Consider the following 14,761-nt stretch of genomic DNA (forward strand, 5'->3'; position numbering starts at 1 on the left):
ATTATATGCGTTCGTCCACATTTCTTTATCGATGAGGCTGATGTAATCATATCCTTCCTCGTTCTTCACCCGCAAATCTTGAAGCATTGATTCAAACATTCGAGGAAGTAGTTCGTAACCTGATCAAAAAATGTATAACTTACTAACTTGCTTTCTTTGCAAAATTAAAACAATCAAAAGAAAACAAAATTACATCAGTTTCACTTACCCATGCACACAATTAATTGACGCTCATCATTCTTCTTGTACCTTCCATGGTAGTTTGCAGCAATGTGTCGGAGATAATACCTATGTTGGGCAAAGGGTGGTTGCCGCATTGGACCCAAAGACTCCATTGCTGCTTTGATCCCAACTTCACGATCTGAAATAACACATATGTTTTCCCTCGTGATAACACGTGCACGTAAATTTCAGAGGAAAAAAAGACCAAGAATCTGTATCTTCTCCTTCGACAAGAGCAAAAGCAACTGGAAGAATGTTGCGATTGCCATCTTGGACAACAGCTAATAATAAAACTTGCTTGTATTTTCCATACAAGAAAGTCTTGTCGATCTGGACCACATGCTTGCAGTATTTGACAGTATTAATGCACTGTAGGTAAGTCCAAAAAACCCGGTAGAATTGGCATCGATCGCGGAGAACTTGATCATTATGGTATGCATAGGAGGTTTCGAAGTCCACAATTATCCCAGGATTCAACCTCCGCACCAGCCTAAACCAGCCTGGAAGTTCGTTGTAAGATGCATCCCATTCGCCATGAAGTTTGACAATGGCATTTTGGTTTGCCAACCAAGCTTTTTTATAGGAGACAGTGTACCCATACTACGATTATATAGCTGAAATCAACACAGCAACAACTATATGAGAGCTTGCTTTTACCATGGGCATGATGACTTGGCATATCACTTCAGAGTCCAAGTTGGGATGATCTTGGTTGACCCCTCCAGCACAACATGTGTGAGGACCGTTGTATACTGTTAGTTCTCATTTGTTGTTTTTCCTTTTCCTCTTCGATACACGAACCATCCAACTGCATCCGTTTTCGCGTCGGGCATAGTAGCATATATATTTTTCGGTCGTGGATCGGTTGACTCTGGATTGAACAGAATTACGGATATTGTAATTTTTTATAGCCATCATCGATTCTTCTTTGCTTGAAAACTTCATGCCAAAAGATAACTCACAATTATTTATTGATGAGTAATATCCATAGTCACCAAGATGAGGTATATCCGCAAATTCTAGCCCGTACATTGCACCATAATCAGCTTCATACATGTGTGTAGGAGGGTCAGTTTGTGCCACATTTTCTGGAACTTCATCATTATCGGAGTTGAATTGCGGTGATTCTGGGTGAATGAATAGTCTAGTCTCAGCATCATCCGCACCAGGCTCACGAAGCTGTTATTCTGGTGGAGATGATGATTCCTCCATGCTCTCCACATTTAGGTCGAAGAACCTACTACTTGCACGCCTTCCCCTTGAACTGGAAGGCATATCGACATTCAGAGCAAAAAAGCTCGCAGTCGAATGCCTCCCCCTGGAGCTTGAAGCCATCGTGTCAAATGGAAACTGCACAGATGGTTGCGTCGATGGCATCTCCATATTAAGGTCAAACGGATTTGCAGATGAATGCCTTCCCCTTGAACTAGACGCGATGTTACCATACAGATTGTTCGTCGACCCACCTCGGTACATATCGTAAGGAGTTGCGGATGCATGTCTCCCCATTATGGCATTAAAATCATTACACATTATTGTCGTCGGGCTGTCAACTTGATCAACTTGTTCAACCAGCCCATAGTGGGAGCTTAATGATTGACCCCGAACGACACGCACTTGAATAAAATTTGCATACATCTCAATATCGGCGTCTGAATAATTACTTTGAGCTTCAACCATCATTTCAACATCATCAACGTTGTATAAGTTAATGACAACAATGATGTTGGAAATCTGTACTACAACGACGACATTCTTCTACTACTTCCAACATGAATCTTCCTCGAAATCTTCGTTATCAGCTCATCAAGAGTTATGTTTCTCTTCAATGATATTTTAACACGCTCATTTGATACGAAAAAACGCCAGTTTTATCTTCTCGAATTTCACAATCATAATAAACAATAGCTGAAAGTCGCGCCATTCTTTGAGTTTAAAAGTACGGCAATATTATATCTGAAAAAAAATAACTGAAACAATGCTGATTAAATAAATAATATATGAACGAAAATATAATAGAATAAAATTTTTACACATAAAAGTAAATAATTTAAATAATATAATTTTATATTATTACCTATACCGCAAAACTATTTCGACGTATATTCCCGCTTTCTAATTTTACAAACACAAAAATTAATTGACAACAATTAGTATAATATTTTTTCAAATAATCATAATAAACAATAAATATAATAAAAAATTTATCACAAAATTACCTTATAATGAAAAATCGCACGAACTTCTGAATAAAATATGAGAAAATTGTCAGAATTATTGACTCGTTGACAGAATTGTTGTATTAATTTATAAGTTGAGAGGAGAGATGTGAGGAGATGTGAGGAACTTAACCCGGGGAGAAGGGTATTTATAGCCGAGAAAAGTTTTAACAATTATATAAGGCGCGATACCTGTCCCGCGCTATATATAATTATAAAGGTCAGGAGCGGCTCCTGACCCGCGCTATACCCTACGTGGCGTAAGGCGCGCTATACACACTTGTATCCATGTCAGCATAAGACGCGTCGCAGGGGGCGCGCCTTACCCCACGTAGCGCCTTATCCCACGTGACGCCAAATCAACGTATAGCACGCTGCAGGGGGCACCTTACTGCAAAGGGTGTTAGATCGAGAAATATAATATAATCGATGTTAGATCAATAAATATACCGATCACCGGTGATTTTTTTAGGAAAAACGCCTATATATATATTGAAAATCTTCACATATATTCTTACATGTATAAAAATCCTAATAACAGTTCAAATATTGTTCTTATCTGAATCAAAACAACCGAAAATAAGGTCCTTGAAGTGTTGAAAGTGGATGAAAATCTTGAAGGTATAAACTAAAAAAGAAATATTAAAATATTAGTTAGTGATAATGCATGTCTGCACATGGTAGGGTAGAGTTATTTTAGTGATATAGAGTCAGATAACTAACATAGAAAAACGTATATTAAATTTATAAGTATCCGAGTCAGATAGGGTTAATTTGACCTTAAACTCAACTCCGATCCGACATCAAATATATTATATATAAAATACGATTTAATTCGATCTGATCTAAACTTAAATTTTTAAAAAAAAAACTGACCCTATTTATTCGAATCGGATTGAAACCCGTCTGTCTCCATTTTATGCCCATCCGTAATCTTGACTGCCAGTTGGCCTCCTCACATGCCCATTTCGGGCTTCGGATCGCTCTAGCACGCACCTCAACAACACTTATATCTTTAACCATTATTATTAAATCACTCAACTATTTTATTTTTACTCCGCTTTAATCAAGTAATTGTTTTGTTTTTAAATTATATTTAACGCCATAATTAATTTACTTAAATATTTTCCTAGAAAACCCCGTTATGTCATTCTAAAAAAATTAGCGCCTCATCAGATGGTCCCACGTGGCCAGATCCCATCGGCACCGACAACAGAGACAGCCCCTCGGCTCGGCTCGGCTTTATAATCCCCAGGTCTCAGTTTTCCTCTCCATTTCCCACCCGCAAAACTCTGTCAAATTATTTTCCAAAGAAAATAAAATAGAATCACCAGTGAGCCCTTTTTTCTCCTTAGAATCAAGATTTTCTCTTCCACATTTGCAGTTAGTTTTGTCGGTGAAATTCAGTCAAAAGATCGGTAACCATATCACGGCAATCTCTCAATTTCGCTACCTCGTCATTCTGGCTGATAATTCCCTCTACGCTAAATTCTCATTTCCCTTTTCCCTTTTGTTAATTTTTATGTTTCTTTATAGAATTTTAGTGTTTATTCAGGCGTAAAGTTCTAGTCTTCTTCTCTTTTGGGATCTGTGGCCCAAGCTCAGGTCTTACTGTAACCGCTGGATTGAGATTTAGGGTTTTGGGATCTTTTTGCCTTTTTTCAATCGATAAAGCTGGCTTTTGTGTTTTTTTTCCTTTGGGATATTCGGGGGATCTGTTGATCAGCTGGTGATCGAACTCTGATGAGACGCCGTCCTGTGGCGTTGGATCCTTTCGAAGCAATGGAGAAAGGTTCCCATAAAAATCAACAAACCCGACTCTGTTTCTTAGCTTCTTTATCAGCTTTCTTCTGGATTTTGCTTTTGTATTTCCATTTTGTAGTTCTAGGAGGGAGCACCACAGTCCAGGACTTAGTTCCATCACCACCGATCAAAGTAGACTTAGTTCCATCACCGCCAATCAAATTAGACTTAGATCCATCACCGCCAATCAAATTAAATTCTCCCCTCACTAATTTCCAATCCATCCCTGCTCGGGTGACCTATGCCCGTAAAGAAAAGGAGAAACCACCAGTGGTGAAACCCGTTAAGAATACGGCTAGTGAAAGGGTGGTGGATTACCCTTTTATGAGAGCTTTAAGAACGGTGGATAACAAGAGTGATCCGTGCGGGGGGAGGTACATTTATGTGCATAAACTTCCTCCGAGGTTCAACGAGGATATGCTTAAGGAGTGTAAGAGTTTGAGTCTTTGGACTAATATGTGTAAGTTTACTAGCAATGAAGGGCTTGGCCCACCACTTGAGAATGTGGAAGGGGTGTTTGAGAATACCGGGTGGTACGCCACGAATCAGTTTGCTGTGGATGTGATATTCAATAATCGAATGAAGCAATATGAGTGCTTGACCAATGATTCATCCATTGCAGCCGCAATATTCGTGCCCTTTTATGCAGGGTTCGATATTGCAAGGTATCTTTGGGGATATAATATCTCGAGGCGTGATGCTGCATCCCTCGATTTGGTTGATTGGCTGATGAAGAGGCCTGAGTGGGGTATAATGGGAGGGAAAGATCATTTCCTGGTGGCTGGTAGGATTACATGGGATTTCAGGAGATTGAGTGAGGAGGAATCAGATTGGGGTAATAAGCTTCTGTTTTTACCTGCTGCGAGGAATATGTCAATGCTGGTGGTTGAATCAAGCCCCTGGAATGCAAATGATTTTGGCATTCCTTATCCAACATACTTTCACCCTGCCAAGGATGAGGAAGTCTTTGTATGGCAAGATCGGATGCGAAAATTGGAGAGAAAGTGGCTCTTCTCTTTTGCAGGTGCACCTCGCCCCGGAAACCCAAAGTCAATAAGAGGGCAGATTATTGACCAGTGCAGGAAGTCGAATGTCTGCAAGTTGTTGGAATGTGATTTTGGGGAGAGCAAGTGTCATTCACCGAGCAGTATAATGCAGATGTTCCAGAGCTCTCTGTTCTGCTTACAACCTCAAGGAGATTCATACACTCGTCGATCTGCTTTTGACTCAATGTTGGCTGGTTGTATTCCTGTCTTCTTCCATCCCGGCTCGGCATACACACAGTACACTTGGCACCTTCCGAAAAATTATACAACATATTCAGTGTTCTTCCCAGAGGATGATATTCGTAAACGGAATGTTAGCATTGAGGAGAGGCTTAGTCAAATCTCTCCTGAGCAAGTAAAGATCATGAGAGAGGCAGTCATAAATCTCATCCCAAGTTTGATATATGCAGATCCTCGCTCTAAATTGGAGACTCTTCGAGATGCTTTTGATGTTGCTGTGCAGGCAGTGATCAATAAAGTTACAAAGTTGAGGAAGAACATTATCCAAGGCCGGACCGAATATGATAACTTTGTGGAGGAAAACAGTTGGAAGTATGACTTATTAGATGAAGGACAGCGCGAGGTTGGAGCTCATGAGTGGGATCCTTTCTTCTCAAAACCGAAGGATGAGCAGCAGAGAGATCAATCTGCTGTAGCTGGCAAAAATTCTTGGAAGAACGAGCAGAGAGATCAATCATAAATCTAAGTTGATGAAGCAGGAATTGAATCAGACTCCCAGTGGGTTCCTTGTAAGTGCCGTGTGCATCAACTATAGATATTGCCCACCAGGCATATGGAGAACTTAGTCTTGTTTCAAACCAAAATATATATGCATAATTTCTGCACTCTTATACAGTTTTCTGTTTTTGAGCTACCAATTTTGTTATTGATTGTTTCTATTGTATTTGTAGCTGAGATTGTCTGTTTAATGTTCCTGTCTTATACAATAAATAATAGCTAATGATATCAGGATTTTGCTTGAGGATCCGTTTTCAAGAACACCTTATAAATACGAGGAAAGTATATTTATTACATATTTGAATTTGATATATATAATATTAAAAGTTTGATGATTAAAATATAAGTGCCCTAAAAACTCAGGGACTACCAATGTAGTTTACCAGTTTAAATTTTTTTAAATTTTCTTAAGAAAGCGTGTTAGCCTGTAACTATCGACATTTTTGGTTGGATTTCATTTAGAACAAAAACGTGTTCTGGGTCTGAGCTGGATGACTCTAGAAATTACATGAACAAATAAGAGTAGCCAGCATATCACAGACGGACTTGGACTTGAGCTTCCCACCGAAAGATTTGGATGGGGAAAACTGATAATAGATCTGGGTTTATGCTCCTGATTCAAATGTCTATATCTCAACAAGAAAAAAAATGATTCATGGGTAGTAAAAACTTCTACGATTTCACTTCTATGTGGCAGTGGAACCCTTGTGTCTGAATATATTACATTAAAAACCAAGGCATTGCCGCCTTTCAAAACCTGTAAACTGAGATTGATGAAACTGAGAACCAGGAAGGTTCAAACTTATGGCTTTAACTATTTTGTATTTGTTTTCTGCTTTTGTATGTTGCTAGCAGCATGTCTTGTTCATCCTGTGTGGTCGACTTGAGAGAATGATGTTCTAGTTGGGCTTGCTTTTTTGTCTCTGGCTCCTTCCTTGTAATCTTGGAGCTGTAGATTATGAACTTTAGTAATCCTTAAGATATGAACATTATGAGAACAGAAAATGAACATTATGAATCCACATACCCAATCCGGTAGCCTCAGATGTCCTCATGATTCTAAGCCTCTTCACGGAACTAACGAACATCCTGTATCGAAGCAGAGAGTATTCATATGCCTAGACTTGAGATGAATGTTGGATCCAGGTATATATGTTTGATGCAAGGATGATCAAATTCTAAATTTTTTCATATACTTGGAAGATCATACTCATGTCGAACTATGTGTATGTAAAGTAGGAAAACTGAAAAGATACATACTCCCAAGGTACATCGCCAACAAGCATCCAGTCACCCTCTTTGTCCTCGTAAGTAAGCGCAAAGTCGGATGATACATCCAGCAGTTCCGAAGTTCTTGTTAATTTGTTTGTCATGCATGCTCCAGCGCCCTTGATCCTAATCACGGAAATCATAAAAGAGAAACAGCTTCCATTATCATCTAATAGAAAATTCTAGTCTTCTGTTCTGTGTTGTTTGAACCAGGACATTCTTTACAGTGGAATTCAGAGGGCTAAAAGTTCCGGTCTAATATTTTCCTATTTCGACACAATGCTTGAAAAACAAAAGGGACGCTTGTAAAATTTGCTTCACATGACAACTCATGTCCGCATTTTGGTTTTATATATGCAGTGACAGGCTTAAGAATTCATAATCACTTTGGTTAAAGTTCCAAATATCAGTTGAGATATGGTCATCATACAGCTTTACGACATCCCTGCAATCGTACTTAAATATGCACTTACTAGTTAATTCGTCTTTGCCAACTTGACTGATGCCTTGGGTCGATTCGAGAAACATGTCTTCCAGAGTTTTTGCCAACTTTTGATAGGATTCATGGGCATTCAAATCAACCTTCCTTCCAATTGGAATTCCATCCATATTCACCTTCACAAAAAGAGATTGTCTGAGCTTAGCTAATCCACAGCTTCCAACGGTACCCTTCTCGACTATAGATATTTCATTTTTACGGTTTTCGTTGTCGAGTAAAATCCTTCCATGGCCGGTGCTTTTGCTTGGTCAGCCATGCTATTCATTCTATGAACTCCGACAGGAGGCCACCCCACAACTTGACTGTTTCAAATTCATGAAAAACAAGAGATGTTAAGAGGGAAAACATCAGCAAAGAAAAGGTTCAAGAGCTGCAACACATGATTAACACCCAACCATCACAACCAAACGGTATGTTAACATAAAAAATGGCTTTCAGCTAATCAGTAAGTTCCAAAAAGGTCAAAACTAAATAACAAGTGTACAGATTCAAACTGGTCTTGATGGCATGAATTGTGCCATGCCTCAGATAAAGCTTCATTAACAAGGCACCGTATGTACAGTTTTCTATATAAACCAGTGCATTATTAATGCCGAAACAACTTTATTCCATCGATTTCCTGAGGATTGGTTGGCTCTTAAGGCTTGGTTCAAGAACTCTGCAATTTGATCAACTATATAAATATTGGGACAATCACCTGTTTTCTGCTTTACTTAGTTAGCAGAATGATGAACTGAGAAAGATATAACAACCATTCATTTGATTGAAAGATACTATCATCAAGTAAAGAGGAACCAAGTAATGAATTTGGAAACTGAAGATCATGACCGTGTGATCAAATCATTTATATATTAAAAATAAACAGAAGCATTAGACGACTCATCTTAACTAGACTGCAAACAACCCCAAATTCATACAAAATCTTTAACAGAACTTAGAATCAGCAGCAGCCATAGAATTTAAGCATACCTAAAGCCATTAGCAGCAGCCATAGAATCAGCGGTCCTCTAGGCCTTAGCTGCGACATTAGCTATACATATCGAAGACGATGAAGAAGAAGAAGATGATGGAGAAGCAGCAGAAGGAACCAGAGAAGGGAAATCTTTAGCAGTTAAAATCCTAGCAAATTAAGCATCCTTTGAAGCGTGATGTATCTTAAAACCACTACCAAGGCTCAACCCAAGGCCCAATTCCAACTCTGACTGATCATCGGTGCACGAAGAATCCTCTGAGCTATCAATTAATACATGAGGGTTCTTTTAAAAAGAAAGGGTAGACTATGAGATGAATACCGGCTATCAATTTTATTTCGTTTTAATACGTTAACTTTCATTTTTTTAAATCATATCTACTGCTTACTTTTTATTTTATTTTAGTATCTATCGTTAAAAACTTAACGACATAACTAACGTGGAGATCTTTAATTTTTTAATTTTTACCAGCTATCAATTTTATTTCGTTATAATACGTAAACTTTTATTTTTTTAAAATCATACCTAATGTTTACTTTTTATTTCATTTTAGTATCAACCGTTAAAAACTTAACGACATAGCTAACGTGGATATCTTTAATTTTTTAATTTTTAAATCATTGTTTAAATTATTATTTAAACTTGCTCAGAAACTGGTGAGATGCTCCACCACTCATCCCGTCTACATTCGTCAGTCGTCATATCCGTCAGTCGACGAAGCTCAAACATTCCATATCATACATTTTTAGCCCCCTTAACGTGATTTCGGCCTCCGTTTCAATAGAAAACGTCTCAATCTCCTAAATCGATAATGGACTCTTCAATTTCTTCATCTTCCGATTTTCATGGTCTATCATCTGATGGGCTTGAAACTAGACTATATTAGTAGAATTCTCGTTCTGTCGTGGTCTACCGTTCAGATTGATCGTCCATCCACCAGAACTATAACCGTTGGGAAACCAAAGTCCACATTTGTTTTATTGATTTTTGTTTCCTTTTGTTCATCAACTCTTCACCATCATCGTTCTCAAGCTATTGTCGAGTGTCACGGATGCCAAACGTCGGGAAATCTTATTTCTCTCTTCTCTATTCTGCTTGTCGGCTTTCTCTTTTCTCTATTATACTTGTCCTCGTTTGGTTATGATTTTAAGGGTAATAGGTTGTGTTGATTAATTAAATAATAATTTAAAATTAAAAAATAATTAAACATTTCCACATTAGCTATGATTTTAAGTTTTAATGGTAGGGTACTATAATGAAACAAAAAATAAATGTTAGGTATGATGTTGAAAACAATGAAAGTCTAGGTACTAAAATGAAACAAAACTAATAGTTCAGATGTTAAACTTGTACTTTACCCAAAAAGAAATAGTTGGATCTTGAACCTAATTCGACCCGGTAGTTTATTGTGGAATCGCTAGATTTGAAAGGAGAACATGGCGGGCCCAAAACATCAGCAGGCTTGATACGTCCGAGAATGGGACCCACCCACTATTTTGTTAACCACCATAATACTATAATAGTGTGGGGGGCAATGTCTAAACCAAATCCCAAAAGCACACGAATTTTGAACGAAGACCACTGCTACACCTCAATAGCTGAAACGTATAAAACTTAAATATATGAAAACTATAAAACGTAGACAATTTTAATTTAATTTTCATATTTTCAAAAAATGATAATAATTAGCTGGTAACGTCAAGTCATCAACCATCCACTCCACATATGAGTGAAATTAGGTGTTTTATGGAAAAATCACCCTAATATTAAAATATTATCTATCTAACACTCATTGACCAAAATTACTCGAACTAACACCCAAATATTAAAAACCCCACCTAAGGCACGTCGGGTGCACCGCGCCTCCCATAAGGCACGTTTGGTGCACTGCGCCTTTCCCCTCACGAGCCGCCTCTGATTGCCACCGTGTCCCACCCACCTCCATCCCCCTGCCACCCTTACCTCAATTAATTGACTGAAAAAATCAGAATTTTTCATTGAAGTGGAAACACTTTCCCCCTTTTCCAAAGAATATCTGCTATGCCATTGTGTCTCATCCCATCAAATATATAGCGTTATGGGAACAGTTCCCTGACTGCCAATATATAAAAAATCTCAATTTACATAATTGTCTAAGAGGCTCGTTCAAAGGAAAGCGATTTCCCTTTTTTCAAAGAGTCTCTGTCATGTCTTAGTGTCGTCCTATCAAACATAATTGACGAAAATAATTGCCCGAACTCTCAAACTCTCTTAAATTCTCAAACTCTCTAACTTTCAAACTCTCAAATTCTCAAAATGACTCATATTTCAGCTGTTGTTTATCGTGATGGAGAAATTTGGGAAGATAAATTCGGGGTTATTTTTCAATCAGATCATTATATCCTCATTACCTTCAAGAGAAACATAACTATTAAGGAATTAGTAACAAAAATCTCAAGGAAGGCTCGTATTGGAAATACTAGAAGACTGTCTAAACTTCAATACAAAATTTTAATTGAAAATTTTCCTTTGACATATACAACATTCGACTTCTCAATCGATGAAGATATTGCTATGATGGTTGATACTTCCTATCAAAATTTAGACTCTATTACATAAATGTATGACATATTTATTGACGTTTATGCAGTTCATGGTATGTCATTATTCTCCCACTATGAGTTGCCTCAACGAGTTCATCAAGTTGACAGACTAACTCAAACAATCTATAATGATTTCATATCATTAATGGAAAATCCACCTCCTAATACCATTCAATCAAGTTCAATAGGGAGGCATTCATCTACCAACTTCTTTGATGTCAATATGGATATGCCTTCTAGTTTCATGGGGAGACATTCATTTGCTAGCTTCTTCGACCTCAATATGGATATGTCTTCCAATTTAGGGAAGACATTTATTTGCTAGCTTCTTCGACCTCAATATAGAGATGCATTCAACACAACACTCAATTCATAACCCATATGATGATATTCTTTCAAGTTCTAGAGTAAGGCATTCATCTACGAACTGGTTCGACCTAAACATCGGAATCACAGATGGACCCTCATCTCCACCAGAAAAACCTCTTCGTGAGCCAGGAGTGAATGGTGATGAGATTGGAATATTCGTTGAACCTGAATCACCACAATTCAACATGGACTCTGATGATGATGCATACGAAGTTTCCATAAATTTATTTCAATACGAACCTCCAGCACACATGTCTGAAGATGATTATGACGCGATGTACGAGCTATAATTTTCGGATATGCTTAATGTTGGAGAATAAGAGAGTCATTTACCAATAAACGATAGTGATTTTATATCGTGAAATGGAGTTCACATATAAAGAAAAAACAATTATGGTAATAAAGAATTACAATATTTGTAATTCAGTTGACTCCAGAGTCGGTCGATCTACCACCGAAAAGTATGTATATTATTATGTTGAACGTGATAACGGTTGTAACTGGATGATTCATGTTTCAAAGAGGAAGAGAAAGAATGGAATATGGGAACTAACAAAATACAGTGGTCCTCACAAATTTTGGGCACGAGAGATCAACCAGGACCATTGAAACTTGGACTCCAATGTGATTTGTCAAACTATCATGCCCATGGTCAAAGCAAGCTCTCACATAACAATTGTAGTGATGATTTCTGCAATATAATCTCAATATTGGTACACTGTCTCCTACAAAAAGCATGGAAGGCAAAATATAATGCCTTCATAAAACTACATGACAAGTGGGATGCATCATACAACAAACTACCTAGCTGGTTTAACCTGCTGTGAATACTAAATCCTGGGACAGTAGTTGAGTTCGAAACTCGTCATGCATACGAGAAAGATCGAGTGCTTTGAGATCGATGCCAATTTTATCATTTTTGGGTTTACCCACAATGTATTAATACTATAAAATACTGCAAACCCATAGTCCAAATTGATGGTACATTCTTGTATGGAAAATACAAGCAAGTTTTATTATTGGCAGTAGTTCAAGATGGTAATCGCAATATTTCCCGTTGTCTTTTCCCTTGTTGAAGGAGAAGATACAGAGTGTTGGGAATTTTTTCTAATAAATCTACGGTTACATGTTGTCACGAGGGAACATGTTTGTTTCATTTCAGACCTAGGAGTTGGGATCAAAGTAGAATGAACTCTTTGGATCCAATGCAAAAACCCCTACACATCCAACATCGTTTCTGTATCCGACATATTGCTACAAACTACCACGAAAAATACAAGAAGAATGATAAACGTCAATTAATTATACACACGGATATGTTACTTTTTTCGATTTTGTTTCTCAGTTATTTTCATCTAATTTATTTCTATATCACACTAACTAGTACATATGACGACTTAGGTTATGAACTCTTACCTCAAAGGTTCAATGACATGCTTCAAGAATTGCGAGGAAAAAATGAGCATGGATACAATTAAATCATTGAAATCAATAATGAAAAGTGGAAAAATGCATACAATGATGGATATAGATATGGACATATGACAACCAACTTGGTCGAGGCTATCAATTCAACCTTAAAGGGGCACTTCATTGACCAATAAATGCTTTAGCTAAAATGACGTATTTTCATTTGGGTCAACTTTTGCAAAGTTCGGGGGTCAAGCTCTTACATGGATGCAAAATGGTCATGTTTATCACCCAAGATTAATAGTAGATCTACAACAAAAAGTTTCAGCATCAAACAGAATATCGGTGATAAGCTTTTATTGCACCAATGAATTATTTCATGTAACAGAGTTTCTATGATATCTTTAAGGGATTGAATCTAACTCTTTCAGAGTTAATCTACAAGAGAGGTGGTGTGACTGTGGGTTTTTTCAAGCTCTAAAATATCCATGCTCACATGTCATAACAACTTGCTCACATTCTCGTGAAGACTATAAACGTTATGTGGATCCAGTTTACCAACTTTCAGAAGTATTCAAGGTATATGAATATGAGTTTCCCCCATAAGTAATGAAAAAAATACCCAAATGAGGTTCAAACTTGGCTTCCAATTGTACCAGATCCAGACTTATTAAGGGGTCAAGGTCGTCCAAAATCTACTCAAGTTCATTGTGATATGGATATTCGAGAGACATCAAAAGAACACAAAAGATGTGGGCATTGTAGAAACCTACTCCATAATAGAAAAAATTGTCCATCTCTTTTATCATCACGTAATCGATGACCATTACTCATGTACTTCTATTTTCTAATGTTTTAAATTATGTTATTTCATTTTCTTTCAGTATCAATTAATGTGATTTGAGCTTATTTATACCAAAAGATGCCCCTTAACGTAAACATTACACATAATAAAAAACTTACTTAATATAAAGATAAAATAAATGAAAATATTAGAATAAATAAAATATTATCAACATTATCTATTGATGCCTCATTAAATATATTTCGCATGGTGGTGGTTGTCTACTTCGATGAGGGTTTCTTATAGAAGGTTTATCTTCCTCTTCACTCTCATCGTCATCATCGTCTTGATTATCATAATCATTATCATCGTCACTCTCAACTTTATTTTCTCGATAAGCGATGGACGAAGATGCAGGACCTCTGTAGAATAAGGACCTTGGAGGAGTATGATTAACAATCCCACCACTTCTTGAGAACTGTGAAAACTCTGAAAAATCATAAATGGATGTATGCGATCCATACTGCGATTCATAATACGATTCATACTGTAAAGTAAATGTTGGATCCATAGGTATAGCCATATAATATCAGCCATGGGGTGTTATAAAACCTTGTGGGCTCTATACGTAGCCATGTAGTGGAGGTATCTGAACTAGCGAATATGACATCTAAACCGAATGTAGTAACATCTGAAAGTGGGGTGGTGTCATCTGAATCAATAGGCTAGGGATGTAAACAGGTTTCAATGGTTGCTGTTGTGATGGTTCCGGTGGCATAACTGAGGACGACCCGGATGCGCCTGCTTTGATCAACGAGTAGGGGGATAATAATGTTGTGACGGTGGACG

The 14,761-nt window shown here is 37.5% G+C and overlaps 1 protein-coding gene and 1 pseudogene across 2 annotated transcripts; one reads left to right on the plus strand and one right to left on the minus strand.

Moving 5' to 3' along the window:
- Positions 1–3,953: 3,953 nt before the first annotated feature.
- Positions 3,954–6,277, plus strand: LOC120177325 (xyloglucan galactosyltransferase MUR3-like). 2 transcript variants are annotated; one of them, XM_039183510.1, is made up of 2 exons: positions 3,955–4,367; positions 4,428–6,277. In XM_039183510.1, the coding sequence occupies exons 1-2, from the start codon at positions 4,185–4,187 to the stop codon at positions 5,988–5,990; spliced, it is 1,746 nt and encodes a 581-aa protein (XP_039039441.1). In that variant the 5' UTR covers positions 3,955–4,184; the 3' UTR covers positions 5,991–6,277. The 2 variants fall into 2 exon arrangements, with proteins under 2 accessions (XP_039039440.1, XP_039039441.1); XM_039183509.1 differs by having other exon boundaries at positions 3,954–6,277.
- Positions 6,278–6,841: 564 nt separating this feature from the next.
- On the minus strand, positions 6,842–14,483 carry LOC120177299 (annotated as a pseudogene).
- Between the last annotated feature and the right edge of the window lie 278 nt (positions 14,484–14,761).

The sequence above is a fragment of the Hibiscus syriacus genome, unplaced genomic scaffold, assembly GCF_006381635.1.
Source record: "Hibiscus syriacus cultivar Baekdansim isolate YM2019G1 unplaced genomic scaffold, ASM638163v2 tig00112285_pilon, whole genome shotgun sequence".
Classification (NCBI taxonomy): domain Eukaryota; kingdom Viridiplantae; phylum Streptophyta; class Magnoliopsida; order Malvales; family Malvaceae; genus Hibiscus; species Hibiscus syriacus.